This window comes from Martes martes (genome assembly GCF_963455335.1).
Source record: "Martes martes genome assembly, chromosome: 17".
Classification (NCBI taxonomy): Eukaryota; Metazoa; Chordata; class Mammalia; order Carnivora; family Mustelidae; genus Martes; species Martes martes.
In genome coordinates this window covers 6,712,622-6,738,873 of record NC_137905.1, presented here as the reverse complement: position 1 = coordinate 6,738,873, position 26,252 = coordinate 6,712,622, and the positions used below count along the sequence as shown (strand labels likewise).

At 55.3% G+C, this 26,252-nt stretch overlaps 1 protein-coding gene across 1 annotated transcript in view; it reads left to right on the top strand.

The window, feature by feature from the left end:
* PLCG2 (phospholipase C gamma 2) overlaps nt 1-26,252 on the top strand; it is a gene marked incomplete at its 5' end in the record, with an annotated part of 136,533 nt that overhangs the window by 87,322 nt on the left and 22,959 nt on the right. Inside the window, 11 exons of the mRNA XM_080829391.1 lie at nt 2,844-3,024; nt 4,403-4,474; nt 6,712-6,821; nt 10,004-10,100; nt 11,443-11,509; nt 12,589-12,746; nt 16,253-16,355; nt 17,608-17,817; nt 19,438-19,583; nt 20,332-20,446; nt 21,324-21,491. Coding sequence (XP_080685517.1) covers nt 2,844-3,024; nt 4,403-4,474; nt 6,712-6,821; nt 10,004-10,100; nt 11,443-11,509; nt 12,589-12,746; nt 16,253-16,355; nt 17,608-17,817; nt 19,438-19,583; nt 20,332-20,446; nt 21,324-21,491 — 1,427 coding nt within the window. The remainder of the gene's footprint in view (nt 1-2,843; nt 3,025-4,402; nt 4,475-6,711; nt 6,822-10,003; nt 10,101-11,442; nt 11,510-12,588; nt 12,747-16,252; nt 16,356-17,607; nt 17,818-19,437; nt 19,584-20,331; nt 20,447-21,323; nt 21,492-26,252) is intronic.

Genomic DNA, 26,252 nt, shown 5'->3' with positions numbered 1-26,252 from the left:
CGGTTCACCTTACTGTCCCCGCATCTCCCCTACCCCAGTGTGTGGAGCCCTAACGAACGTTCCCGACACGGGCCTGCCGTTGAGGCTTCATCTGCCCGAGCCCTTCCTTGCAGCCCATGAGGACTAGAGGAGGTACTGCGAGTAGGGAAATGGAGGCCCGGAGAGGTTAAGCGTCCTGTCTAGGGCCACACAGCCTTGTCCTGGGACCGAGGCAGAATTTCAGACTTGGACTTACCCATGTTCAAAGCCTACTGTCTCCACGGTGAGGTTTCAAGAGGCTTATGGGCCAGACCGAGCCTCAGCCTGCATGGCTCTGTTAAGTACTGGGAAATTGCTCCCGGAAGTTTAGATTTCTCCTTAGGAGAAGCGGGGGAAGCGGAAGCTCCAGACCCCATGTTCCCACGTGATGGTGGTTGCCAGCGGCTCAGTAGGGCCCTGGCGCGCCCAGGCCGCTCCTGTTCCTTCCATTGCTGTCGCCTTGGCCCGTCCCCCTTGGTGACCCTACCAGGCTGCCCTCTGGGCCTGTGGATCGGCCCCCATCCCCCCGTTACTCCTTCCTTCTTGGGTGAGTGGCGGTGGTGGTGGTGAGGCTCGTTATGGTTGCCGTTTCCTGAGCACCTACTCTGTGCCGGCTCCAGCCAGCCCGGCTCCTCTGTGCTTTGTGCTGCCGACAGGGGGGCTCTGGGCTACTTGGCACTGGCACCTTGCCCTTGGCCCCAAAGCTCTTGGTGGTGCTGCCTCCACCCGGGTGGGATTGGGCAAGTTTAATAAACACCTGTTGTACCATCCGCCATGTTGGGTGCTGGGCATTGAGTTGTGCGGTAGTTCTGTCAGTCGGGAGGCTTTGGGGTACAAGGGACAGAAATCAGAATCAGTGGCCAAGCATCCCAGAAAGGAGGTGTTACCGGCTACTAGCGGTAGCTCAGGAGGCGAGCTGGCTTCCAGCAGGCCCGGATCCACGTCTCACTGGGCAGCCCTCGGGAGGCCAGTTGTCTGTCTCGGTGCTACTCTGCACTGGGTTCCCCTTGGGAGCCGGTGTCTGGTAGAGAAGACGAGTCCTTTGATCCCCACGCTCTCCCTGGCCCCTGCCTTAGCTGGGTGTCATGGTTCTGACTGGGCACCTTCAGGCTGGCTGTGGGTTGGAATCACTTCACCGGAACCATGTGGATGAAAATGAGATCCCCAGATGGAGGCCTGGCCTTATGCGTCCACCCTGCTGTTTGCCTATCTGCCCTCCCCATGAGATTGCTGGTGCCCTAAAAGCTGGAGTTTTTAATTTTTAGGAATCAGTAAATGTTTAAGCATTCAGTGAGCACCTACTATGTGCCAGGCTCCTTGTTGGGCTCCAGAAACACGGAAGGGATACAAACCAGCCAGTCCTCGCTTTCACGAGGCCAACAGTTCTGTTCCTCGTGTGTCTCTCTCGAACGCTTGCCTCTTACTGAGCATTGCCTTCCAGCAGCAGGTGGTCGGGACACGCCGGCTGAGTGAGCCAGTGACGAGGTGCTGGTGTCTTAAGGAGGAGAGGAGGGGAAGGCTATTTCCTTTGTGTTGGGACGGTGAATGTTCCACCGCATGTCCGTTGGGGTTGTGGTCACTGTAATAATCAAAGATGACCTCCCCTCACCTGGACACACAGACTTTTTCTAATTCACTGTGGTCATGGTGTGGGGTAGGTGTCACTGTCCCTCACTGAGAAGTGTTGCCTGGGGCAGGAGAGTCAGGCACGTGAACACACACCGGACTTATTGAAGAAACGGCTTAACAGGGTGTGTTTTTTAAAACAAAAAGTAGCTTTAAGGTGCTGAATTTTTATATTTATTTATTTGAGAGACTGCGCACAAGCTTGTGGGGGGCAGTGAGGCAGAAGGAGAAGGGGAGGGTGAGAGAGAATCCCAAGCAGGCTCCCCCCTGAGCACGCGAGCCCAGCACAAGCTCCGTCTCACGACCCCGAGATCATGACCCGGGCTGAAGTCAAAAGTCAGATGCTTAACCAGCGGAGCCACGTGGCCGCCCCTCTAAGGTGCGAGATTCTTAAACGATGCGTAGCTCACGCCTCCTAATTATGCCTTTAGACAGTTTCAGAAGATGCCGTTTGGCTGTGAAGTTAGGGTCAAAGCTTATTGTCCCAGATGGTCCTGTTCTTGCCGATAAAAGCTAGTAAGACTGAAGATTGCGTTCTGCTCTCGATTTTTCCCACCTCCCGTGTCAGCAGGGTGAGGCCATCAAAGGTTGCTTTGCTTTTTGGGGGAAAAAAAAAATTCATGGTTGTCGTAGTTGAGCCACTGAAGATCAGATTCAAGGATGTGGGCATCCAAGCCCAGTGCTGTGGAGTAGAGACCAGCAGACATTTCCTGTAAAGGACCGGAGGGTGACTGCTGTAGGCCTTTCGAGCCCTGTGGCCTCCGGTGCAGCCGCTCAGCTCTGGCGCTGTGGGGTAGAAGCAGCCACAGGCCACACCCAAGTGGTGTCAATAAAACTTTATTTACAAAAGCGAGGGCAGGGGAGGGGTGGGGCCCTAGTTTGGCTTTCGGATCCCTGTTTGCAGACCCCCATCTGGACCCCTGGCCTTTCCCAAAGGCAAGCCCTCTACCTGGGGTCAGGGGGAGTGGGCAGACGAGGAGCGAGCTGTCGGGTCCCTCCGTATTTCCTGTAAGGTGCAGCTTTCTCTGTGTCCGTACTGAGAAGACCCGCCGTCGTCGTCTCCCCTAGGAGGGCCGGACCTCGCGTCTCTCCCGGGCCCCCCGGGACGGGGAGCTAGGTGGTTTCTCGGTCGCGGGGCGTGCACGACCGTGTGGCGTCGGGGGTCTGGGCGGCCAGCTCTGCGTGGTCTCCCCCTGCAGGGCCAGGGGCAAGGTGAAGCACTGCCGCATCCACCGGGACGGCCGGCGCTTCGTGCTGGGGACCTCGGCCTACTTCGAGAGCCTCGTGGAGCTCGTGAGCTACTACGAGAAGCACGCGCTCTACCGGAAGATGCGGCTGCGCTACCCCGTGACGCCGGAGCTCCTGGAGCGCTACAACATGGTAGGCGGGTGACCCGCTCGCAGTTGGGCTGCGCGTCAGCCGTCGGCCGGCAGACCTCCGCTGAGCCCTCCCCAGGTGTGCGGGACGGCTCGGGGACCCCGGGACACGGACCCCACCCTCGTGCTGCTTGCAGTCTCGTGTGGGACAGATAACGGGATCAACTGAAAAACGGATTGTGGGTCAGAGGGTGACAGTACAGTATAGACAGTATAGAGGGAAACTGGGCGGGGGGAGTCATGGAGGCAGTGATGGGGAAGGGGCTGCATCCAGCGTGCTCTGGAGAGATCTCACTAGGAACGAGGTATTCGGGCAGACTCGAGCGCTCGTGGAGGACTGCTTCATGCAGCTAAGGACAGGAAGAAGATCAGCGGGTACAAAGGTCCTGTGGCGAGCGCACGCCTGGAGGCTCAGAGAAGCAGCCAGTGTGGCCGGCACTGAGAGAGCCAGAGTGGGGCAGACCTGAGGAAGGACTGCTTGGAGCAGGGCAGGCCCCTGAGAGACACTGGCTTTGATTCTGAGCCACCGGAGGGTTCTGAGCCGAAAACGGACCTGATCCGATTCCCACGTCTCAGTTCCTGCCACGTAGGTGACAGGATACAGGATTGAGGCTACACCAGCCATGGCCCAGGAGCACTCGTAGCTCTTGGCTGTGTGGCGGAGCACAGCCTGCCTCGGGAAACTCCGGTTCTGGAGGGGGAGCTGGACGGCTTGCACGAGGAAGCTGTCCCGGGCAGGGTGGATGACCGGGAAGCCGACAGAGCAAGGCTGAGTGCTGCTTAGGACCGCGGCCAGAGCGCTCGGACCAGGCCTGAGGAGGGTCAACACGGGAGCCCAGACCTGACAGCCGGGACCCACGGGGCCGTGGGGAAAGCCGGTTCGAGGTCAGGGAGCCGCTGTGGCCCAAGGCCGGAGGGGACCAGGAGAGACAGCGACAAGAGCAGACAGAGAGCGGGATGGGTGTTCAGTGTTAGCTGGTAAATGTGGAACGTGTCTGGGTTTGGGGTGTTTGCCAGTTTCCACGGTGGCAATCCCTCGAGGGCGTGGCCTGTGTCCCCCCGTGGACGTGGAATGTGGCTCAGGGGGCGGTGTGGGGCGGGCCCTGGCCAGCGGGAGCTCCCACGTGCCGCTGCTCTCCGGGCTTGGCTTTCCTGCAGGGCCCGGCAGAGGAGGGCCGGCACAGAGATCTCTCTCCTCTGGGGGTGCAGTTTCCAAGTCTGGGGGAGCTTTTCAGCAGCTTCTCACCATCTCCACCAGGAGGCACGAGGAAACTAGGAGGTTTCAACTCTTCGTCCCTGGGGGTGGCCGAGAAGCCTGGCTCTGTGTCGGGCCGCCCCGGGAGCTCAGAGGCATCCATTTACTCTGCTTTGCTCTTTTTCAGGAAAGAGACATAAACTCCCTTTACGACGTCAGCAGAATGTATGTGGATCCCAGTGAAATCAGTCCCTCCATGGTACGGTACCAGCCCTCCCATCCCCACCACCACCTGGTCCCTAAAGGGACACGGAGCCCACCCCATGCCCCCCAGCAGAGCACGGCAAGGGAACTTGAGGGCACACTTGCCCCCTCCCCCCCCCCCGCTAAATTGATTTTATGTCATTTTTTTGAGAAGGAATGATGATTGACAGTGTGACATGACATCTCGTTTCAGGGAAGAGATTAATAGAATTCCACCTAAAAGTGATGGTGACTTGCTAAAACTCTGAGGTTTGATGAACCACCTTTGGGCCAAACGGCTTCTAATTAAAAGTCTTTCAGATGTTTCTTGCTCACGGACGGAGCCCGTGGTGTTTATGAATTCCGTTTGGTTCACTGACCTCCTTGCAGTGTGCACCTTATCTCCCGCTCCCACCCTGGCTGCGGTGTGACTCCCCCCAGGTGGGGGTGGGTTTTTACTCTGTCCCCAGCTCCTCCTCGCTTGGGTTCCTGCCGAGGAAGAACGATGGCGAATTTTCTGTTGGGTGGGGGTGCGCCCGGCGCACGGTTCATGGATAATTCTTGCTAAGGAAGGGGCCCTGCTGATGGGCTCTGTGCAAATCCAGAGATGAATTTCTTCTCTTCTTTTAAATGTATTAGTCCTTGGCCAATGCAAATCCCTTGCAGCAAGAGGTGAAGGCTTGGAAGGATGTGGGCAGGGGGACTGTGTGTGAAATTAGTAGGGGGCTTTTATCAGAAGTGAAGAAGCTGTCGGTAGTGAGGATAAGGCCGCCTGTCACCTGGATGTCAGGGGACGGTGGACGTGGTGGTAAACTGAGGAACCCCCAGCCAGTCTCGAGGGCGGCTACGCCCCGTTCACCCTCAGTTGCTGCCTTTCCAGGGAGCGGGCCAGGTCTCCTGGTTTTGCAAGACAAGCCGTTCATCTGGATATTTTATGTGAATTCTCCCCCATTTTTTTTTAATCCTGGCAACCAACTCAAGTTGTAGAGAGACTCTCCCTGTACTGAGTGAGACCAGTAAAACACGATGGTAGCTGGATGGACGCGCAGGCTGCCAGACTAGGGGGAGTGCCTCAAAATAAAATCATTACAATTGCTGCGATTGAAGATGGGTTAACAATGAGAAAGCCACTGCTCTGGAAACAAGACCGGTGATTAGCTCTGGTCTCCCTGTGCGAACTCCGTCGCCGTCTGCGCTCCTGGGCCTTTGCCTGCACGGAGACGTGTTGTACAGCCCCCCCGGCCCCCCTGCCATTTGTATTCTGTTCCCCTGCCTCTTGGTCCTGTGTGGGTTCCTCCTTGGCTGATTTTCTTCATGACCGTTCTTACTAAAACTGGTGAGCCAAGTAATTCAGGGGAAACACAAGGGCTGCAATTTTAACTTTGAGAAAAAGAATGTTTTCAGTATTCAGGTGGCTGTGCCAGTTTAGCTACGTCCCCATCCGTGGCCACGTCGGTCATTTCCAGTCTTTGCTGTTCTGGTTAACACTAACATGAACTTCACATCTGAGGCTTTGGGCATCTTCTGCATTATTTCCTTTGGATGTGTTCTCGGAACTGGGATGACTGGAGCCGTCCTAAGAGGACATACATATATATGCACGGCGTGCGATTTCTGTGCGTACCGCACAGCCAGGACGGGATGGAGCTAGAACCTGGCCCGGTCGGTCTGGCTGGACGCATGTGCTGTTTGTCATTTCGTTGTGCCTCCTACAAGCCTGTTCAGCCAATGGACGGCTCATTTCTCTTGTTAGTGAAGGAGCTGACTTGAGGACCTCTCCTGCCCGCTGAGAGGTTGGAGACTTGCTCCTCATGGAGGCCATTATATGCCAACTTCCTCTGCCACTGGCTGTACCTCGCAGCCTTAGAGCCTGGCAGAGACGCGTGCAGTTCACGGGGCAAAGTTGTATCCGCCCTTGAAGGCAGATGCCCAGGTGAAGCCACCTCTGGTTGGAAGTTCTTATGGCAGAGCTTTTTAGGACCCACGTTGCTTCTTACAGGATGGCAGTAACTCACATGAACTGACTTCTGAGCTCAGCCACTTAACAGCTGGTTGATCTGGGGCCAGTCCCCATCCCGGCTCCCTGGTGACTTTGGGAGGCGCCTCTGTCACGCAGTGCCAGCCCACTGCCAGCAGATGGCACTGTAACCTTGGGCTGAAGCCTCCTGTTTGCTAATGAGCCGACCCAGTGCAGATGCCGCTCTCTCTCCTGTCTCCCAGCTTGACCTTCTCCTTCTTGTTTTCTCCCCAAAGCCTCAGCGAACTGTGAAAGCTCTGTATGACTACAAAGCCAAGCGGAGCGATGAGCTGAGCTTCTGCCGTGGGGCCCTCATTCACAACGTCTCCAAGGAGCCCTGGGGCTGGTAAGGCTGAGGGGGGCTGGGCCACTTGCTGGAGGAACTTGACCTGTCCCTTCTTGCCGGTGAGGCTGAGGCGCCGGCTGAGCTCTGGACCCCCTTTCTCTGCCGTTCTGGGCTGGCTTTGACCTTTGTACCTTCTCTGCGAAGGTGGCTGAAGACTCGCTCTATTGAGAAAAGCGTTAAGAACGACCTATCCCATCGCATTACGTATTATTTTATTTATAGTAGCAGCTGCCACTCACTGAGGCCTTCCCTGGTGCCGTGTGCCGGGCTCATTGCTTTCACACACGGTCTAACGAGATTCTTGATACGACCCTCGGGGTTGACTGTGGGTACCCCCACTTTACGGAGGTGGCAAACGGGGCTTTCCCAAGTTATATAGCTACACGCCAGTGTGGGACCTTCCCATTAGGTGAGCCTGTGTGTTACTTTAAATTCAAAAGCTTAAGCTATCGCTTGGTCCTGTGCTGTGGCCCCAGCCTGGATGGAAGCAGTGACATGCTTAGGCCAGAGCCCCCAGGCTGTGTGCCCGCATTCAGCTATCTCTTCTCCCTTTCCACCTGGGAAAAAGTTCGGCTGCCCGTCTGTACATCCCCAGGTAGGTGGTCTTGCGGGATTATTTCTTACTGTGGAGCAACAGTCGCCTCGCAAGTGTGGCAACCCTTTCTGCTGTGACATGGCGGGACCTGAGTTGGAGATCTGAATGGCGGCTACAATTGAGCGCCTCTTTGTGTCAAGAACCGTTTTAAACACTTCATCTGAAAGAACTCATTTAAACCCACTCAGTGACCCTGAAAGCCTACCTGCATTGCACAGATGAGGAGACTGAGGCACAGACAGGTACAGAAACGGCCAGGCCCACACAGCAGGCGGGGATTCGAAGCCAGGCCGTCTGACTCCAAAGCCCGTATTCCTGACTTGGCTCGTGTACTAGGTTCTGTGGTTTTCAGAGTTTTTTGTTGGCTTGTTTGTTGTTTTTGAGAATTCCCTCTTTCTAATCCATATCTTACCTGGATCCCCAGAGTCCAAAAAAAAAAAAAAAAATAGCAAAACAGCGATGTGCTGAAGCTGGGGTTGGGGGCCGGCGCCCCTGTTCGTAGGCTCCCGGCCTCCACGCGCCATCCATGGTATCGTCCACCTGTCTCTCCCTGAGGGGCACGGCCAGAATCTGGGTCTCCCCTGGGCCCACAATGCCCCTTTCTGTAGCCTGCCTGTGTAAAAGGCCCCAGTTCCATGTGCGTGAGTGACTTTTACCAAGCCAAGGGCAGACCTCTCTAAGTCATACTCTTTTGCATGTGTGAAACTGCCTCCTGCCTTTTCACACGTCCGAAGTGGGGTGCTCTAAATTTCCAGGGCCCTTGAGATGAGCTGAGAGTCTGGTGTCAGTGTCTTTGGTGAGGGGCTGTGGGGACACTGCCTGCTGAGGTCCCCTTGTTTACTTTGCTCTGGTGGCAACAGCACCATCCCCGGGGGTGGGGGTCATGGTCTGCCTTTTTTTTTTTTTTAAGATTTTATTTATTTATTGGACAGACAGAGATCACAAGTAGGCAGAGAAGCAGGCAGGGGTGGGTGGGGGGGGGAAGCAGGCTCCCCGCCGAACAGAGATCCCGATGCGGGGCTGGATCCCAGGACCCTGGGATCATGACTTGAGCCGAAGGCAGAGGCTTTAACCCACTGAGCCGCCCAGGCGCCCCTGTCCGCCTTTTTGTGTGTCCTCCCAACCTAGGGCCAATATGGCTATGGGACTGAATCACTAGGATGCATTTTAGAGCGAAAGGAATGCTCTTGTCAATAATTACACCAACAACCAGACAACAGGTCTGAACCTGGTTCTGGGCAAACGATACATATGGTCACCCTGGTTATAGCCAGTCTTTGCCCGAAAGGGGTCTGGAGAAACGGGGGGGATGAGGGTGTCTGGCAGTCCTCTATTTCCATCAGGCCACAGGACAGCCAGTCCTCACTGGGCTTATTCAGGTCAACAAACATTTACTAAGTGCTTTCCACCACCTCTGAGTACCGATTCAATTAAGATCAATAACGGTCTCACATAGTGGGGATGACAAAAGTAAAAGTCATATAAAGGCACAGACTGCCTCCCCATTTGTGGGGACAGAGGTGACAGGAGCTCAAAGGAGGAACATTTGGGCTAGGTAGCAGTCAGGGAAGGCTCCCTGGAAGAGGCATGCCTGAGCTGAGTCTCACATGGTTAGTAGGGACAAGCTAGATAGCTAGATACGAGGGGCATGGACCAAGGCCTGTAAGCTAGGCAGGGGCAGAAGGGTGGGGACAACAGGCTGTCTGGCAGGAAGGTCAAGTTTGAGCCACAGAGAGGCGGGAGTTGAGGTCCAAAGGTTCCTAGGGTCAGGCTAAAGCGTCTAGGCTCTGTTCTGAAGACGTTGAAAGCTGTGGGTGTGGCGTGGTCAGAGACACATTCTGGAAAGAGCCCCCTGGCTGCAGAGGGTACCCACAGAGGGGCAGGCCCTGCATGCCTGGGTACTGCTTCGGGGGAGAACCTTAGAGGTGAGCACAGTTTGGTGGAGTTGAGACACATACACAGATCAGTTACGGCCCTTATTATCAGTGCTGTCGCAGAGGAGAGAAGGAGGTCAGGGGGGCGGTATTCTGGCTGAGTAACGAGAACTAACATCATGTGAGCACTTACTGTATACTGGGCACTGTTAAAAACAGTCGGCATATGCGGAAACCTCTGGTCCCAGTAAAGCCCTCTGCGGGAGGCACTGGGGTTATTCCTCCTCTTTTATGGTTGGTGGTAGAGCTGGAATTTGATTCCTGGCTGTCTAGCCCCAGCAGCTTTCTTCTCTCCCACGCTGGTCTGCGTGTTCACAGCTCTCCCTGAAATGGGGCAGAGCCTGCCCTAGGCTTGAGCGTCTGCCTCACAGGGGCTCCGAGGCCCACCTCAAGCCCGGACATTCATGGTGCCCTCGAGCAAACACGAGAATCATGTTATGGGGAGGACACGCCCCCCACCCCCCACCTCACTGCTGATTTTTTAAAAAGCAGAGAATCCCTTTGAAATGCTTGGTTGTCACAGATAATGATCATCCCCTCTGGTCACTTGGCTGCTTGCCGCTCCCCCCTGCAGTGGCTGGGATCTAAGGAGCAGTGAGCGATCATTAACGCGGCCCCACGAAGGCCCTCGGATGCCCTCTGTTTTCATCTAGGTGGAAAGGGGACTATGGAACCAGAATCCAGCAGTACTTCCCGTCCAATTACGTGGAGGACATTTCAACAGCCGACGTGGAGGAGCTGGAGAAGCAGGTGAGCCCCGGTCACCGCACGGGGGGGATCGTCCGTCCTGTTCTTCGAGGAATCCGCTGAGACAGCTGAGCTGTCTCCACAGGGCCGTGTCACGCACGCTGCTGCCATGTGGTCCCCGTGGAGCAGCGGAACAGGGATGCCAGAGTGACAGGGAAATTGGGATTGTCCCCCCAGTCGTGGGCGAAAGTCACGGTGACAAGCCCGTCATGTTTTAATCAGGTTGTGCTGGGCTGGAAGGCTTGGGATAGGCAGGAGAATTCCCTCCGGAGTGAAAATGGCCAAACAGGGAATTTGTCCCTTGCCTCAAGCAGCTTGCAAATGGAACACATTTAGTGTGGCTGCCAGACACTCCGGACGTGCTTGGTGTGAGCAAGCAGGGTGGGCCGAGCTGGCGACATTGCAAACGTGGTTTCTGTTCCCTCACCTCCTCTTGCCCAGAAGGCGCAGAGAGCCTCTGTGGGGAGGTGACCGCCCTGCACCCAGGAGGGACTCTAACGAGGCCTCTGAGGCCTTTCCGTGCCCAGGGAATTTCCTAAGGGAGATGGGGCAATCCTGGAAGCCTGCATGGAGTAGTGGACACTGGAGTCTTAGAAGTCAAGGTAGAGATCAATAGCGAGGCTGGCAGAAGGGAATTCCAGGCGGGAGGGACAGCCAAAGCAAAGGCGTGGCTCTGGGCACCGTGGCTGTGTTCAGCAGGTCGTGCCTAAGGCAGGGATGAGACCCCTCACCCACCCTGCCCCGCCCCAGACAGCATTATCCTGGTGGAGGGGTTGTGGGGTGGAGTAGGACCAGCAATGGGCAGGTACGGTTCTGCCAGCTGTCCAGAGACCAAGATCTTGTCTGTCGCAGCCGGACCCTGGTGCCCCAAACACGCAGTGGCAGGTGCTGCTGAAAAGCCGGCCAGGGCCTGGGAAGGCTTAACGCAGATCTCAGAGCACGGGCATCGCACCCCTAGGACGTGAGGAGCCACAGAATGTCCTGGAGCTGGCCTTTAGGAGGCTAGCTGGCCCCCTTTCGTAATAATGTCAGAAGAAGGGTCGAGGCTGGGTTTTGAAACCAGATCCGTGGGAGTGTTGGCAACCCCCTTCTGGAATCCACAAGGCTCGCCTGCACAGACTCGAAGAGGAACCGCTGAACCTGCTGGGTCCTGCTGGCCGCCGGGTCCCTGCCAGCAGGACGCATCATTGTCGCATGTGCGCCCCACAGATGCGTCTTGTAGTGAAAATGCATTTTAGGCAGTTGCACAGTCAGGGTCTCTGCGAAACGGTGTGCTTTGGGAAACTGGTTGTCTTTTTATTATTCCCGTTCAGACTAATGTGAGTTATGTCTTGTTTCTTCACAGATTATTGAGGACAATCCTTTAGGGTCTCTCTGTCGGGGAATATTGGATCTCAACACCTATAACGTGGGTAGGTGCACTCGCGGGCGGAGCGTGGATTCCCGCCCACAGCCCGGCGGGGAGGGGGCTGCCGCCGCCTGCCCGTCAGCCTGTGCCGCAGGGACACTGGGCCTGTGTTCCGGTTAGCAGATGAGGAAAGCCAGCCCCTCAGGGACCAGGTCCCATGGCTGGTTATGAGGCGAAGAGGGCCGGGGGATTTGGGGCCGGGCGATTTGGGGCCGGGCCTTCACTTGCACTGCTCTTAGTTCGTCCACATCGTGTCTGCAGAGCACGGCCCTCAGCTCCGGGGTTATGGAGTCGGAGCTCAGAGCCACATCTGATTTGAACCTCTGCTTTGCCACTACTAGCGGTCTGACTTTGCCTCCATGAGCCCGTCCCCATAAACATAAGTATGAATTGAGCAGCACCCCCGACAGGTAGTGATGGGGGTTCAGTGCGATCCAGTATGTGCACTCTGCTTTCAATGTTCCTGGCCTGCAAGAGCTCAGAGATGTCGCCCCGATATTACTGAGCACATAATTCCTCCTCCCATGGCATTGTCTTTCTAGAAACTACTTTCTCTGCAGAGAGCATCTATCGCATGCCTGCCTCCTAGCTTCTGGTGGCCGCTGGCGATCCTTGGCACTCCTGGGCTTGTGGCTCCGACGCTCCACTGTCTGCCTCTGTCCTCGGGGCCATCTTTCCTGTGTCTGTGTCTCAAATTTCCCTCTCCTTTCTCTGGTAAGGACACTAGTTCTTGGACTGGGCAATCCCAAATCCAGAAGGATCTCCTCTCAAGATCCGTAAGGGCATCGGAAAGATCCTGTTTCCGAGTGAGGTCCCACTCACAGGGGCGGGGGTCAGGCAGCAGACTTTGCTTCTCAGAGAACACGGCTCGGCCCGCGGCAGCTCTCGGGCTGTGACGGAGGGGAGAGGCCGGACCCCGCCTGCCCCGGCGCAGACGCCCCGCTCACTGCGGGCTGGGACCGTAGCTGGGACCGTAGCAGCCGCACTTGGGCTGGGCTCGTGCACGAGGCAGCTTGGGTGGTGTGAGGTCGGCCTTCCCGTCCGTGCCGGCTGCTCAGGACTTCCGCTGGTCTCTTTCCCAAGTGAAAGCCCCCCAAGGGAAGAACCAGAAGCAGTTCGTGTTCATCCTGGAGCCCAAGAAGCCAGGCGACCCCCCGGTGGAGTTTGCCACGGACAAGGTGGAGGAGCTCTTCGAGTGGTTTCAGAGTATCCGGGAGATCACGTGGAAGATGGACACCAAGGTGGGCACTTGGCTCGGCCGGGCTCCCTCTGGGGGGCAGTGGGGGCGGGGGTGCTGGGGCCGCGGGAGGACCGGGAAGACGTGGGCTGGGCCGTAGGTGCGCCAGTCATCGTGGAGCGGAAAGGGACCCTGGCGGTCCCCGGGGAGGCTGGGGCTAGGGTGGGTGGAGGGATCCTGGGTGTTTGGAGCCTCTCTGACCCTGTGCGTCTATCAAGGAGTGTTGTGTTCCTCACATGGAACGTGTTCTTGGTTGGCAACCTCGTTCAGAGCAGCCTGCGTCTCCTCCTCCCTAGCGAGCATGGCCCGAGCTCCCCATCTGGGACCTGCAGGAGGACCTCGTACTCGACCCGTGTCCTTCCACCAGCGTGTTCTGGGGGGACCTTCCACTCCCAATAGGAAGGGGTGTTTCCAGGTTCATCCTCACTGGAGCGCTGGTGTGAGGCCGGGGGCGGGGGGGGGTTGAGAAGGGCGATGATCTGGGTGAGAACAGCCGGGCTGGACCCTGGGCACATAACCATGTGTCTCTGGGCCTCCGTTGTCTGGTCTGTAAAGTGAAGCTAATTCCTGCGTCACGGGATTCAGGGCGGAGGAGGTGAGATGATGCACGAAAGGGGCGAGGCCCTGCGCCTGACACAGCAGGGCTCTGGGGACCGTCTGTCTGTCCTACCAGGACGAGACGGGCCCCTGGTACTGTATCTGGGACGAGGGAGCACGGTGCCACCTGGGCTTTCTTGTGGGTTTCCCACATGCCCTGCTGCTTCTAAGGCAGATCATGACCCAAAGGACTGATTTCTAAGCTTCCTTAGGATCTCATGGGTGCCTCAGCACCCTGGTTACCGTTGATTAGTCTCCCTCCTCTGGGGTCCTGGGGGGGGGATCACCCGCCTGTTCTTTCCTTTCCTCGAGGCGGGGGCCCTCACATCTTGGCCAGTCTGTGGTCACAGAAGCCCCTGCCCCTCTTTTCTGCACCCTGGAATGTGGTCATCTACTTGAGAAGGCGGTTTCTGGGGGGCTGGGCAGATGGCACCTTCTGGGCAGCGCCCACTCTTGCCCTGTGGCCGAGTCTGTTCCGAGGCCTTACATTCTTCCCAAGGCTTCTCCCACCCGCACCAGACATGTGGGCTGTACCCTGAGCGTGTGGCCAGCGTGGCTGTGTGCGCTGCTGCTGGGGGGCAGCCTCTCTATTCTCCTGTGCCTCTGCTGTAGGGAGGGGCGGGCGCATCACTGTCCTGGGCTGCATTTGAAAGATCGGTTCCCCCTGCCTTCTAGGTCCGTTCTCCTTGCTGGTTGAACGACTGTCACCCTGATCTGGAGGGCACCGTCAGCCAGCATGGACAGGACCCTCCTGAGCGTGTTCTAGTATTTGTGTTTCTGGGACCCCCGCCCCGGCTGAGAGCGGCGAAAACACTAATGAGAGAGAGCCCTTCGCCGCTGTTCCCTACAGCCCTTGTTCTCAGTCCCCCGAGCCCCCTAGGCTGGTATGTGGGGCTCCCCAGGAGAAGGGGTGTGGTGCATCCTGGCGCTCTCTGCTGCTCTTATTGGGGACCAATGAGCTTGACCCGAAGGCTCCCCACCCCTGCAGGAAGGGCTCTGAAATGCAGCCTGGTCCTTCACATTCCGTTCTCTGCTTTTGATCTACGTTCCTCCTTAACTGGTTTTTACTTCTGCTGATGCTTATTACACGTGAAGGTTAAGAAAACAGCAGTCCGCAGAAACCACCGCACCCCCGGCACAAGTCCTGGGGAAAAAAGTCACAGGGTGAACGCTGAGCTCACTGCCAGCTCCTGGCCAGGGCCTTACCATCGACCCCCTGCTCAGGGCTCTGTGACTTGACCGTGGAAGGCAAAAGTCCACTCACCAAGATCTGTCTGCTTAGTTTCCAAAAGCCTGGCCAGGGCAGCGGGTTGTGACTTCAAATTCTGAGACCGCCTATTGGGTCTAACCTAACGGGTCTGGAGAGCGATTGTTACACAGTTTGGAAGAAGCGAGAGGTCTTTCATTGTTTTCTGCTGAGGTTGAGGGGGAAAGAAAGGGACACTCTATGGCTTGTCATAGCTCTGTGCTTAGTGAGACCAAATTTCCACAACTCAGCCTTGCTGGGACGCGTCCCACCACCCTCGTCTCATGCAGTTCTGCTGTCCTTAGCGGGGGCACGTGTGGGGCCGCCCGAGGGGCCGCCCTCCGTGGCCTTCCACATACCTGGTGGGGTGCACAGGGCTTCCTGCCTACAGCTTGGAGGCCCTAGAAGGGGAGTCTACCAGTTAGCCTCCTTTCCTAGTTGTGGAAACTGAGGCACAGATGATACAATGTGCCCAGAGGGCCAGCGTTTGAGCCCCTGTCTGATTCCAGTTCCTGCCGTCCTAACCAGGTGGTGGGAAGTCTCGCTCACCAAATCAGCTGTCCCCGGAACACTTGCTCCCCGCACAGGGCTCTGTGAGGACGGCGCTAGGCATGAGTGGGGCCGAGCACAATTCCTTTCCTCGTCCTGGCTGGAGTTAACCAGGAAGGCTTCCTGGAAGAGGCGTGACTGGGGTAGAGCCCAGAAGCAGGAGTGAGCTTCTGGACTGGCAGAGGAAGGATGATTGGGGTGGTGAGGGGGGTTCACCCAGGACATGAACTTGGCGGGATTTTAGAAAAATCTTCTCTGGGAGATGATGTGTAAGGGACAAAGCAAGGTCCTAACAAGGGTGAGGCCCGGTGCAAAAGCCTCTCGTCTCGTCACTGGCCTGCTGTGGAGCGTGGATACGCTGCTCAGCTTTGTGTGCTGCAATTCCTTTGCAAAATGGACACAAATTCTACCGCTCAGGGGAGGTGGGGGCCACCCTCCGTCGTATCCATCATGCACTTAGCATGTAGCGTGTGAGGCCTGAGGCTAAGAAGCCCTATGACCGGTGAAGGGTAGCATCAGCACATCATTACGGCTCCAGCTTCCCCCTTTGCCAGTGGGGCAGAAGCAGAATTTGGGGAGATCTGAGAAAGGTGTGGTTTGGGGTGAAGCAGGCACTCATCTGTACACAGATGGGGATCGAACGGATAGTGTGTCCTCCAAGGGGAAATGGCACGGGGCCGAGGGCCTGGAGAGCCTTTGTCGTGAGCCAGGATGGGTGAGGACAGAGGCACTGTGCAGGGACAAGGGGGTTCAGACCAGGAGGTGCAGTGCCCACAAGGACGGGAGGTCTTGGACTTGGATAGCTCTAACCGTGTGATTTTAGGGGAATGGACGGGGCAGGAGCCCGAGAGCAGAGGGTTGAGGAAAGTGGGGTGCTGATCACGGGGACCCTCCCCCCCTTCCTGGGAACCATGCCCAGGGATCCAGCTCGACCCCAGTTCTGGGCAGAAACAACACAGGAATTTCAGAAGACAGGAGAGGAGGCGTGGGGCAAAGGAAAGCTTCCAACTGTATTAAGGATCCGAGCCTGCAGGAGGCAGAAAGGGGACAGGGTGGGGGGTTCTGGGGAGGAAAATGGGGGCAGCCTCAGGGCTGACGCTGGGGGCCGGCTCCAACAGGAGAACAGCATGAAGTACTGGGAGAAGAACCAGTCCATCGCCATCGAGCTCTCGGACCTGGTCGTCTACTGCAAGCCAACCAGCAAGGCCAAGGACAATCTCGGTAATTCCTGCCCCCCGCCCCGGCTCTGCCCCCACCTTCCCTGCAAAGCCTGCTTTCCTTTGGAGTCAGGTGCTGTCGGAGGGCAAAGAGAGAGGCTCCAGCTCCTCCTCCAGGGCTCTAAGTGGTCTTTGTCCTCAGGGCGAGGGGACAGGAGAGCTTCCAGGAGGCGTGTTAGCATCCCCCTACTGCTCCAACCAATGACAGCAAGCCCGGCGGGGAAAACCACCCCCACCCCTTTGCTTGCTTGCAGCCCTGGAGGCCAGGCCTCCAACTTCAGGGTCACTGGGCTGAAGCCCAGGGGCTGGCAGGGTCCTGCTCCGTCCACGGGCTCAAGGGGAGAGTCCGTGCCTTGCCTTTTCCGGTCGCTGCCTGTGTCTTGTGGTCACGTCTCCCTCCACCTCTCTCATCCACAGACCCTACGTTTAGGGCCCAGATAATCTCCCCCTTTCAGATTCCTTAATGTAATCCCATCTGCAAAGTCCCTCTGCCACGTAAGTTACAGTCCCAGGCTCCAGGAATCAGGACCTGGAGGGCTTCTGGGGCCACGGAGCTTGCCGTAGGAGGATGAAGTATGAATCTTTTCCCATCTCCACAGGAGTACGTTCTCGGCCCTAATAAGATCCTGTTCTTTTCCTCCCTCCCTCTTTGGTCGGAAGCCTCTGTGATTCCAGGATGGAGGGCCAGAGAAACAGCACTGAAGCCTAGTTACCCGTCACTGGGCGGTGGGTCCCTTGGTCCCTGTGGCGGAGCTCAGAGCCGGACTCAGCGTGGTCAGGGGCGGGCAGCCGCAGCTGCACAGTCCTGTACCTTGGCACCCCCTCGGACCCCACCCCTGCCTGTAGGCAGCAGACTCTCCCTCCCCATGGGTCCTGGTGCACTTGTCTTCTGCACAGTATCTGGGAGGAGGAAGCCAGATCCTAAGCTCTCCTCCTCCTCCTGATCCCTGCGGCCATCCGCCACCGTGTCCCCTTCTGTAACTGGACCACTCTGGTGTCTTCGGGCACAAGGCTGGTGGTGGTTTTAAACAAGAAGTAAATGACACGAATCCCAGACCGCAAGGCTGTGGGCATGTGGGGATCCTCGGCAGGCAGGAGCTCAGAGCAGAACCGGTGAGGGTAAGAGCAGATCACCCCGGGCCGTCTTGGCCCCGAGGTTCCTGGTTTCTGTTTCCACCTGCGCATTCAGCTGGTGCAGCAAACATCACGACAGAGCGGCGGACAGAATAAACGGTGACTTCCTCTCTTGTGCGCAGAAAACCCTGACTTCCGAGAAATCCGCTCCTTTGTGGAGACGAAGGCGGACAGTGTTGTCAGGCAGAAACCCGTCGACCTCCTGAAGTACAACCAGAAGGGCCTGACCCGAGTTTACCCCAAGGGACAGAGGGTAGACTCCTCCAACTACGACCCCTTTCGTCTCTGGCTGTGCGGCTCCCAGATGGTGGCTCTCAATTTCCAGACTCCAGGTAAAGGAGCCCTGATGGTGGCATTGCTCCAGGCCCAGTCCCCTGTCCCAGAATCTGTCAGGGTTCACCCAGCACGCCAGTGTCGGCCCAGACGTTGAATGGAGTGATGGTGGGACATTGGGCTTTTGTATTTGGCAGGCTCGTCAATGGCAGGTGACGGAGTAGAGTGGCTGAAGGGAGAAAGGAAACACTTAAGCTCGTGGAATGAAAGTCCAGGAGTTAGCATCAAGCTTCAGGCATAGCTGGATCCAGGTGTTCAGTGGCCATCCTCAGGGAGCTCTTCTCCTGGCCTCTCCTCCTTTGAGGGCTTCACGCTCAGACTCTCGGAGATGCTCACTGCCGAGAAAAGCCAACATGCAAAACATTTTCATACCAGTGGTAGCACAAATCACAGCACTGGGCTCTTTGGTTGACGAATCTCGTCAGTAGTCTCCTTTATATTGTTTTAATGCCTGTGCAGGATTCCACTGAGTGGAACCCTACCCTGTTGGTTTAACAGGTCTCCCTCCACCGAGGCACTTCCCTCATTTGCTCTTAAGGACGGCCCTGCCCTCTGTAAGCTTACGTGAGCACGGCTTCACAGATGGGGAGTCCAGCAGCGGGGCCGAGAGCTCAGTGCCAGCTAGGTCCTACCGAACTGGCACTTGGGCCAACTTTCCTGAGGAGACTCGCTGAACACCTGCACCCCATTGTGCCTGAGCTCTGTGGCCTCACCAGACCGCCCTCTGGAGAGACCGCGGGAGGGAGTGTGAAGCGGGCAAGTGTTCGAATACACCTTTCCCGTGTGACTTCACCAACATAGTCAACCTTTTTGATCTTTGTGCATGCGACGGGTACAAATCGATGTCACAATGGTACCCCTTACTAGGAGTAAAGTGAGCCGGTTTTCTGTGTACTTAGAAAGCATTTTCTTTCCTGCAAACTCTTGGTGCTTTTTACCTCATCTCATTAATGAGGTGAAGTCATTTATAGCAACATTATCAGATCGCTTTTGTGTGTGGCTCCTTCCCTGTCACTTGAGCTAAAATGATTGTGTGTGTGTGTGTGTGTGTGTGTGTGTGCATGCAGCCTATCTTTTCTTTTTTTCAGTGTTCCAAGATTCATTGTTTATGCACCACACCCAGTGCTCCATGCAATACGTGCCCTCCTTACACACCAGGCTCACCACTCCCACCCCCTTCCCTCCAAAACCCTCAGTTTGTTTCTCAGAGTCCACAGTCTGTCATGCTTTGTCTTCCCCTCCAATTTCCCCCAATTCACTTTTCCTTTCCTTCTCTTAATATCCTCTGTGTTATTCTTTATGCTCCACAAGTAAGTGAAACCATATGATAATTGACTTTCTCATGTGCAGCCTATCTTAACTGAAATTTTAAAATTAACTCTCAGGAAAAAAAAATGTAAGAAATTTTGAGCATTGAGTAGGTTTTAGTGTCACATTTAGAATGGTGTTCACCAGTTGGGATTTTTTTTTTTTTTGAAACTCATAATTTAACGACTGCCTGAAACTTATTTTTGTAAACAGGTGTAAATCTACTCCCACCCCTCCCACCCCCCTGCCCCAGCATGGCCTGCCTAAGAGGCTCCCTTTTCTTACCTGCCACGGTTTCCTTTCCTTCCCAGATAAGTACATGCAGATGAACCACGCCTTGTTCTCACTCAATGGTCGCACCGGCTACGTCCTCCAGCCTGAGAGCATGAGGGCCGAGCAGTACGACCCCATGCCTCCCGAGTCCCAGAGGAAGATCTTGATGACTCTGTCGGTCAAGGTAACTCAGGCCTCCAGCTCATAACACCTGTCAGCCTGCTGAAACCATCAACATCCAGTCACTGTTTCAGATCTGAATTTCAGGGCACCCCAGGTCACAGGGAGACATGGTCACCTCCCCATGTCACCTGCCAGGGGAGAGGTAGGATTTCAGCTCTTGCTGGGTTCAGCAGGGTCTCAGTGACATCAGCCTCCGGCTAGAGAAGGAGGGAAATAAACATGAGAAATGGCCGTTTGGTCTTCACAAAGGAGAGAGTGTCTCCCCACAGCGGCCAGGTTTAGTGGGTAGAAATGGATGAAAATGCATCCAACTTTCCGAGAAGGTGTTGTCTCTTTGTGAGAGTTTTGTTTTTTTCCTCTTTGGGAAAGTATGCAAGAAAGAGATCAGAATTGCCTTTCTCATATGATTAAGGAAGAAAAAAAAAATTCAGCATGTGTCATGAAAAGTCTTTTTTAAAACAATACCACTTTCTCCTCTGTCCTTTCCTGGGCGGTCTCTGGAGGTTCTTGGGGCGGGGGGGGGGGGGCAAAGGCATGGGCATGTCTCTGCTCAGGGAGGTCTCTGCGATGGCATGAGGGTTCCCATCCTGGCTTCTCCAGCCCTATCTCCCCATCCACGAGAGGGAAGCAGTGGGGTGGCCCCTGCTGAGCGATGTCAGGCTGCCTGGGACCTCCTCTGGTCTGACTCTGGCACCGAGACTAAGCTCCGAGCTCGGGACGACTTCCAGTACTTACCTTCGGTATCGTAGGTTCTCGGGGCTCGCCATCTCCCCAAACTCGGACGAAGTATTGCGTGTCCCTTTGTGGAGGTGGAAATTTGTGGAGCTGAGTATGACAACAACAAGTTTAAGACAACAGTTGTGAGTAAGTTGCATCCTGGGGCGGATTTGATGTACTTTTATTGTCCGTGGCTTTTCCTTCATCCCTCATACCTGCTACTGTCCAGCTTGGGGCTGGTGGGGGGGGAACACAGGATCCCACGATTAGTTGGACAGACACCCAGCCACTTGCGGTGGGAGTCCTGGGCCAAACCCCTGTGCTAGGAAGCTGGGGCGACGGAGGGTGGGCCTCTTTGGGCCCCGCCCGCTTTATCTACTGCACCCGAGGCTAAGATATAGAGACACAGACAGTGTGGCTGGCCCACAGGCTGCCGTCCAACCTGGGCGATTCTATCCTCCAAGGGAAGGGAGACCCTGAAGCCAGGAAGAAACGGTCAATGTTTTAAGGCCTGGGATCACTGTCTCCGGTAAGAGGCAGCCCGAGCAACAAATCGCACGTGTGCCAGCTAAACTGGCATTTCCCGGGGGGGGGTGGGGGGGGCAGGCCCACAGCTGCCCTTGCTCCAAGAGGCTGGTTCACCCCAGTGACTCCAGAACCCACATCCGTTCCACCTTTCAGAGAGCCGGCCCCACATCCTTGTCCAGAGGAGCGGTGCAGCTCCCTACTCTGATCTCTTCTAAACCTCCCCGTTTCCTGCCCTCCCACCCCTGCCCAACCCGGGAGCCCAGATGGAAACTGCAGCAAGGGGTGTGGTCCCTCGTCTCTGCTTACTAAGGACCAGAACTGTGACAGCCGCTTTACCAGGCTTGCTCCTGGAAAAATAAGTGTTCTTAGATTTTGGCCTCAATGCCTATTTATAGGGCTGCTAAGGAGATTCAAAAAGCCGAGGGACAAAAGAGGTGGGTTAACCAGGAGGGAGCAGGACCAGTGGAGCCTGTGCTGAGCCTCTGTCTCCTTCCAGATGACAATGGCCTCAGCCCTATTTGGGCTCCAACACAGGAGAAAGTGACCTTTGAAATTTATGACCCCAACCTGGCGTTTCTGCGTTTCGTCGTCTACGAGGAAGATATGTTCAGTGATCCCAACTTCCTTGCCCACGCCACTTACCCCATCAAAGGAATCAAATCGGGTAAGTCATTTTAATTCAGAGGTGCGGGCCGGGCTTAGCGGGGCTTGTGGCTTGTGCAGCTGGCTTTAGAAAGAATGAAGCAGCATTCTGGTTTTTATGACATTGTTGCAAAAGGGCCTGGGTGACTCAGACAGCTGATCACATAAAGTTGTCCCCACGAGTGGACATCCGGACCAGGGAAGGGGGGGAGGCCACGCCGCGCGCAGGCAGGCCTCTGACCCCCCCACGCCCGCCGGGCTGGCACTGTGCCCCGGGAGGGAGGAGAGGGCCCCGCGCAGCTGGGAGGCGCGGTCTCGGATCTGCTGCTCCCCACGCCAGCACAGCTTCACCTTCCTGTTCCGTAAAATCGGAACCGTTGATAAACTGTTCCATCATTAAATCGGTTAAGCGTCTGCCTTTGCTCAGGTCATGATCTCCGGGGCCTGGGATCAAGCCCCACGTTGGGTTCCCTGCTCTGCGGGGACTCTGCTTCTCCCTCTGCCCCCACTCGTGCTCGCTCTGGCATGCAAACATGCAAAATCTTTAAAAACCCGAAGAACAAAGAAATTGAGTCCCCTCCCCCCCTCCCCCCCAATGCAGTAAGACCCTCCCAGGGAGGGAACGTGGGACGCGTGAGCTGGATGTGCTTTGTAAACGGGGCTGTCCTTACCTCGTCTGGTTTCTTTGCTTTTACTCTCCTGCTGGATTGTGTCACCTTTGACAAACAGGCCCTCGCTCGATGCCGAATTCCCTTTTCCCCCTTAGCATTTCTGTGGCACAGAGCCGCAAGATCATGGATCCTTTTGGAGTCCTCATGAGGTCACTGTTCCCCAAGGATCATTTTTCAAGAGAAACAGATCCCTCATTTTAGTGATTTATATACCCGTATAGTCTTTTTTCTTGGTGTTGTTTGGAAATCTCGTGTCCTGTTTCTTTTGTTCGTTCTAAACTTGAAACAATAGCAGATATTCCCTAACCCCCTGCCTTTCTTAGTGCCCTAAAGCTGATCATTTCCAGCACCTGCCCAGCTAACCCTAGAAAGTGCAGGTCCCTGGGCCTGCCCCTGGGTGCTTGGCTCCACTGGGTGGGGGACAGGCAGGGGCGGGTTTCCCCAGCTCCTCCGCGGGCACCCGGAGAGGACGGAGCTCGGCTGCTCACGGTACCATCCAGGAAACAAATTCCTAAGTGAAGGAGTAGAGGAGAACTTTGGAGACAGCTGTCTTCATCATGTTCTCTCACAGGACGCACATGTGAGTCCCTGAAATCCGCTATTTGGCAACTCCTCTTGCGGACCTGGCCCACTCAGGCAGCTACGTTAAAGCCAGCGGCGAAGCTGCCGTTCTGTAATGTGCGCTTTTACAACAGCAGACAGAGTGAGCCTGGGAGAGATTTCCTTCTATGGTAACTGTGTGTTCTCAGCCCACGTCCCCCGGACCCACCCTGCCGTGCCGTCAGGACCTCGTTACCGTGTCCTCTGGAGGAGAAGGGATGTGAGCTTTGTAGGTGCTCCTAATGCCTTGGAGAGAGAGGTCGGAGTTGATGCTCCTGCCCATACCTTACCGGCTGAATCGTGGCCATTAATCTAGAAAATGTTAGCACTTAGCTTGAAGATTTAAAATACAAAGAACAGGGGCGCCTGGGGGGCTCAGTTGGTTAAGTGGCTGCCTTCGGCTCAGGTCATGATCCCGGGGTCCTGGGATAGGGCCACGCGTTGGGCTCCCAGCTCAGCAAGGAGCCTGCTTCTCCCTCTCCTCCGCCTCTCTCTCAAATCAATAAAATCTTTGTAATTTTTAAAAAGAACAGTAGGTCATGGATGATGAAACAGGTGACCTTTCCCCCGCTGGGAGAACGGTCGGTAAGGACCTTGTCTTGGTCCTGTGCAATTCCCAGCGCGGCCTGGTACATCCATATTCAGGGAAGGCGTGCAACACCCCCTTTCCGCAGAAGGCGTTGGGAGCCTTCTGAAGTTAGGGATGCACTTAAGCTTTTGAGCCAGATGGAGCTCAGAAAGGAAGGAAACATCGTTTGTTGTGTTTTGCGCCTTCAACTCTTTAATCCTTGCAGCAGTCCTGGGAAAGGGGTCTTATCGTCTCTGCCTTTTAAACACCAGCGCTTTGGGGCCTAGAGATGTGAATTAACTTGCTCAGGGTCACACACCTGCAGAACCAGAGCTGGGCTGCAGACCCCGGAGTGTCTCACTGCACACTCCACGTTCTTCCTACTCTGAAGGCCTTTGCTACTCTGATAAACCAACTACGGAGCGCGCTTCAAAAGACGTCTCTGTTTCCTTTGTGTCTATGACACAACCCAAACCAACAACAAAAAAAGAACCAAACCGTTTCTGGTGAACTGGGAAACACCTTTCCGCCCTAACCCCAGGATGCATGAAGACGGCTCAGGAAATGAGAGCTGGTCATTGAAAGGAGGGGCATGGGGATGGGGCTCGCGTCTCCCAATCTGGGGGCACGTGCTGGCTGTCGATTCTAAGCAAAAGGGCACTTCCCCGTCATTGGAGTGTGTGGGCTACTTCATAGCCTTCCCGAGTCCATGGAGCACTCAGCAGGCTAGTACATTCCAGCAGCCGCTCAACACCTAAACAGACTTCCTCCCCATTGTCCCCAGACTAGCTCCTACAGATGCAGAATTTCAGGCCAAACAGCCAGACCAGCAGACAAGCCAAGACAAATCACGTCACCTAGAAGGGGAGAAGAGAGAGAAGGGGCGCCTGGGTGGCTCAGTGGGTTAAAGCCTCTGCCTTCGGCTCAGGTCATGATCTCAGGGTCCTGGGATCGAGCCCCGCATCGGGCTCTCTGCTCAGCAGGGAGCTTCTTTCAGCCTCTCTCTCTGTGCCTACTTGTGATCTGTCTGTCAAATAAATAAATAAAATCTTTAAAAAAAAAAAAAAAAAGAAAGGGAGAAGAGGTCAGAAAACTTCACTATTCACAGAACGAAATGTCCTCAAAATCCTCTCGGGAAAGGTCTGACCTGAGAGTTTTAAACCCAAACTGTCAGTCAAGTATAAAACCAAAGAATGGATGCGTTCAAGTACGTGGCATTCGAGGATTTTAGGTCTCATGAGGTGGTACTGAAGAAAATGAGAGGAAAAGGGGAGCCAACGAAAGCACTGATAGAGAAGTCCAGTAAAAAAGGCGGTGAGCACCGGACGTTTGAAATTTACACACAATGAAATGCACACATTTTCAGTGGGAAGACACTGACACCAAGCACTGAGGTCCAGCTTGTGAGACGCCTGCCAGCGCGCAGGAGGGACGTACCCAGGTGTCCGCGTCTCATGTGCAGACACGTATCTACACGCCTGTGTGCTAGATGGAGGAGTGGGTAAGTGTGGTTAAAAAAACATAGGAAAAAGTTAATGGCGGATCTGTGTGGCTGGCACACAAGTGTTCCTTGTACTGTTACCTTAGCTTTGCTGTGTGTTTGACAACTTTATAACCAAGTCTCCTTTTGTGGAAGAATTACAGTTAGAAAATGAAACGCAATACAACTGACCCTTGAACAACGTGGCGGTTGGGGATGTCCATCCCTCAAGCAGTAAAAAAGCCACCTAGGATTTTTGACTCCCTCCAAACCTCCTCACAGCCTACGGCTGACCAGAAGCCTTATAACAGTCAGTTAACACAGACTTTGTATTTTATACTGTATTCTTAAGGTAAGCTGGAGGAGAAAACATGTTCAGACAGAGTACTGTACTTATCGGGAAAAAAATCTGTGTATAAAGTGGACCCACACAGTTCAAACCCGTGCTGCTCCAGGGTCAGCGGTATTTACACGGAGTGTCTTACGGAGACAGTGATTCAACTTACCCAAATTAGAGGAAGGAAGGAGAGAGGGATCAGTCAAGCGATACTGTTACGGCTCTCCAAGAGGGTAAGAATGATCATCGGACAAGCCCAGACCCGGATGGTGGAAGACACAGAGGAAACTGTGCGTGTGCCCTCATGCAGGCATGGCTTGTCCAGGAGAATGAGAAGACAATGCAAGTAAAAGCTTTTGAGACAAAGTAGGGCCACAGCATCTCCAAAACCGAATGTTAAACGAAAACCATCCGGTACTGTCGTTAGTGACTTAGAAGAAATCAAGACAGTGTCTTGGGAAGACACTGTTAACATGGCTCCTTCTGGAAGAAGGGATTATGAGCGGGTAGGAACGAGACTTCTATGTATTTGTTTAGACTAAGTTAAAACAAGCAAATCAACCAACCTTTGAGATGTGTTGTCATAAACATTAGTGTGGGGGGGGGGCGATCAGCCCTACCTCAACCCCCCCCAGTTGTAACTTAACACTAGTAAATGAGCGTCCTAATTATAAATAGAGAAAGGCTTCCAGAGGAGGATCGATACTGCTACAGACTGCCAAGAGACAGATTTCCTCCTGTTGGAAATCTTTCAGGATGAACCCCCCCTCCCCACCCCATCCTATGGTTTGTAAAGGCAGACACGGAGGAGGGGACACGAGGGTGCATTACTCCTGTGAATCTTCTGGCTTCCAGAGGACTCAAGGAATTGAACCACAGCTGCAACCCCTCTAAATGTGTCATGTTCTGTACGTTTGGATTTCTTTCGAGTGAATGATTTTCATTTCTACATGGCAGAGATCTTTAACTGCACTTTTCCGTGTGGGCCTGTCCGTCGGAGCTGCATGCTGGAACCCCTGTGACCAGCCATCAGGAGGGGACCCCTGGTTTCTAGAAAGTCAGCCCCCAGCCTAGGCCACTAACTTATCTGCTCCTGGCACTGGACATGGGATCCCCAGGAGCCCTAA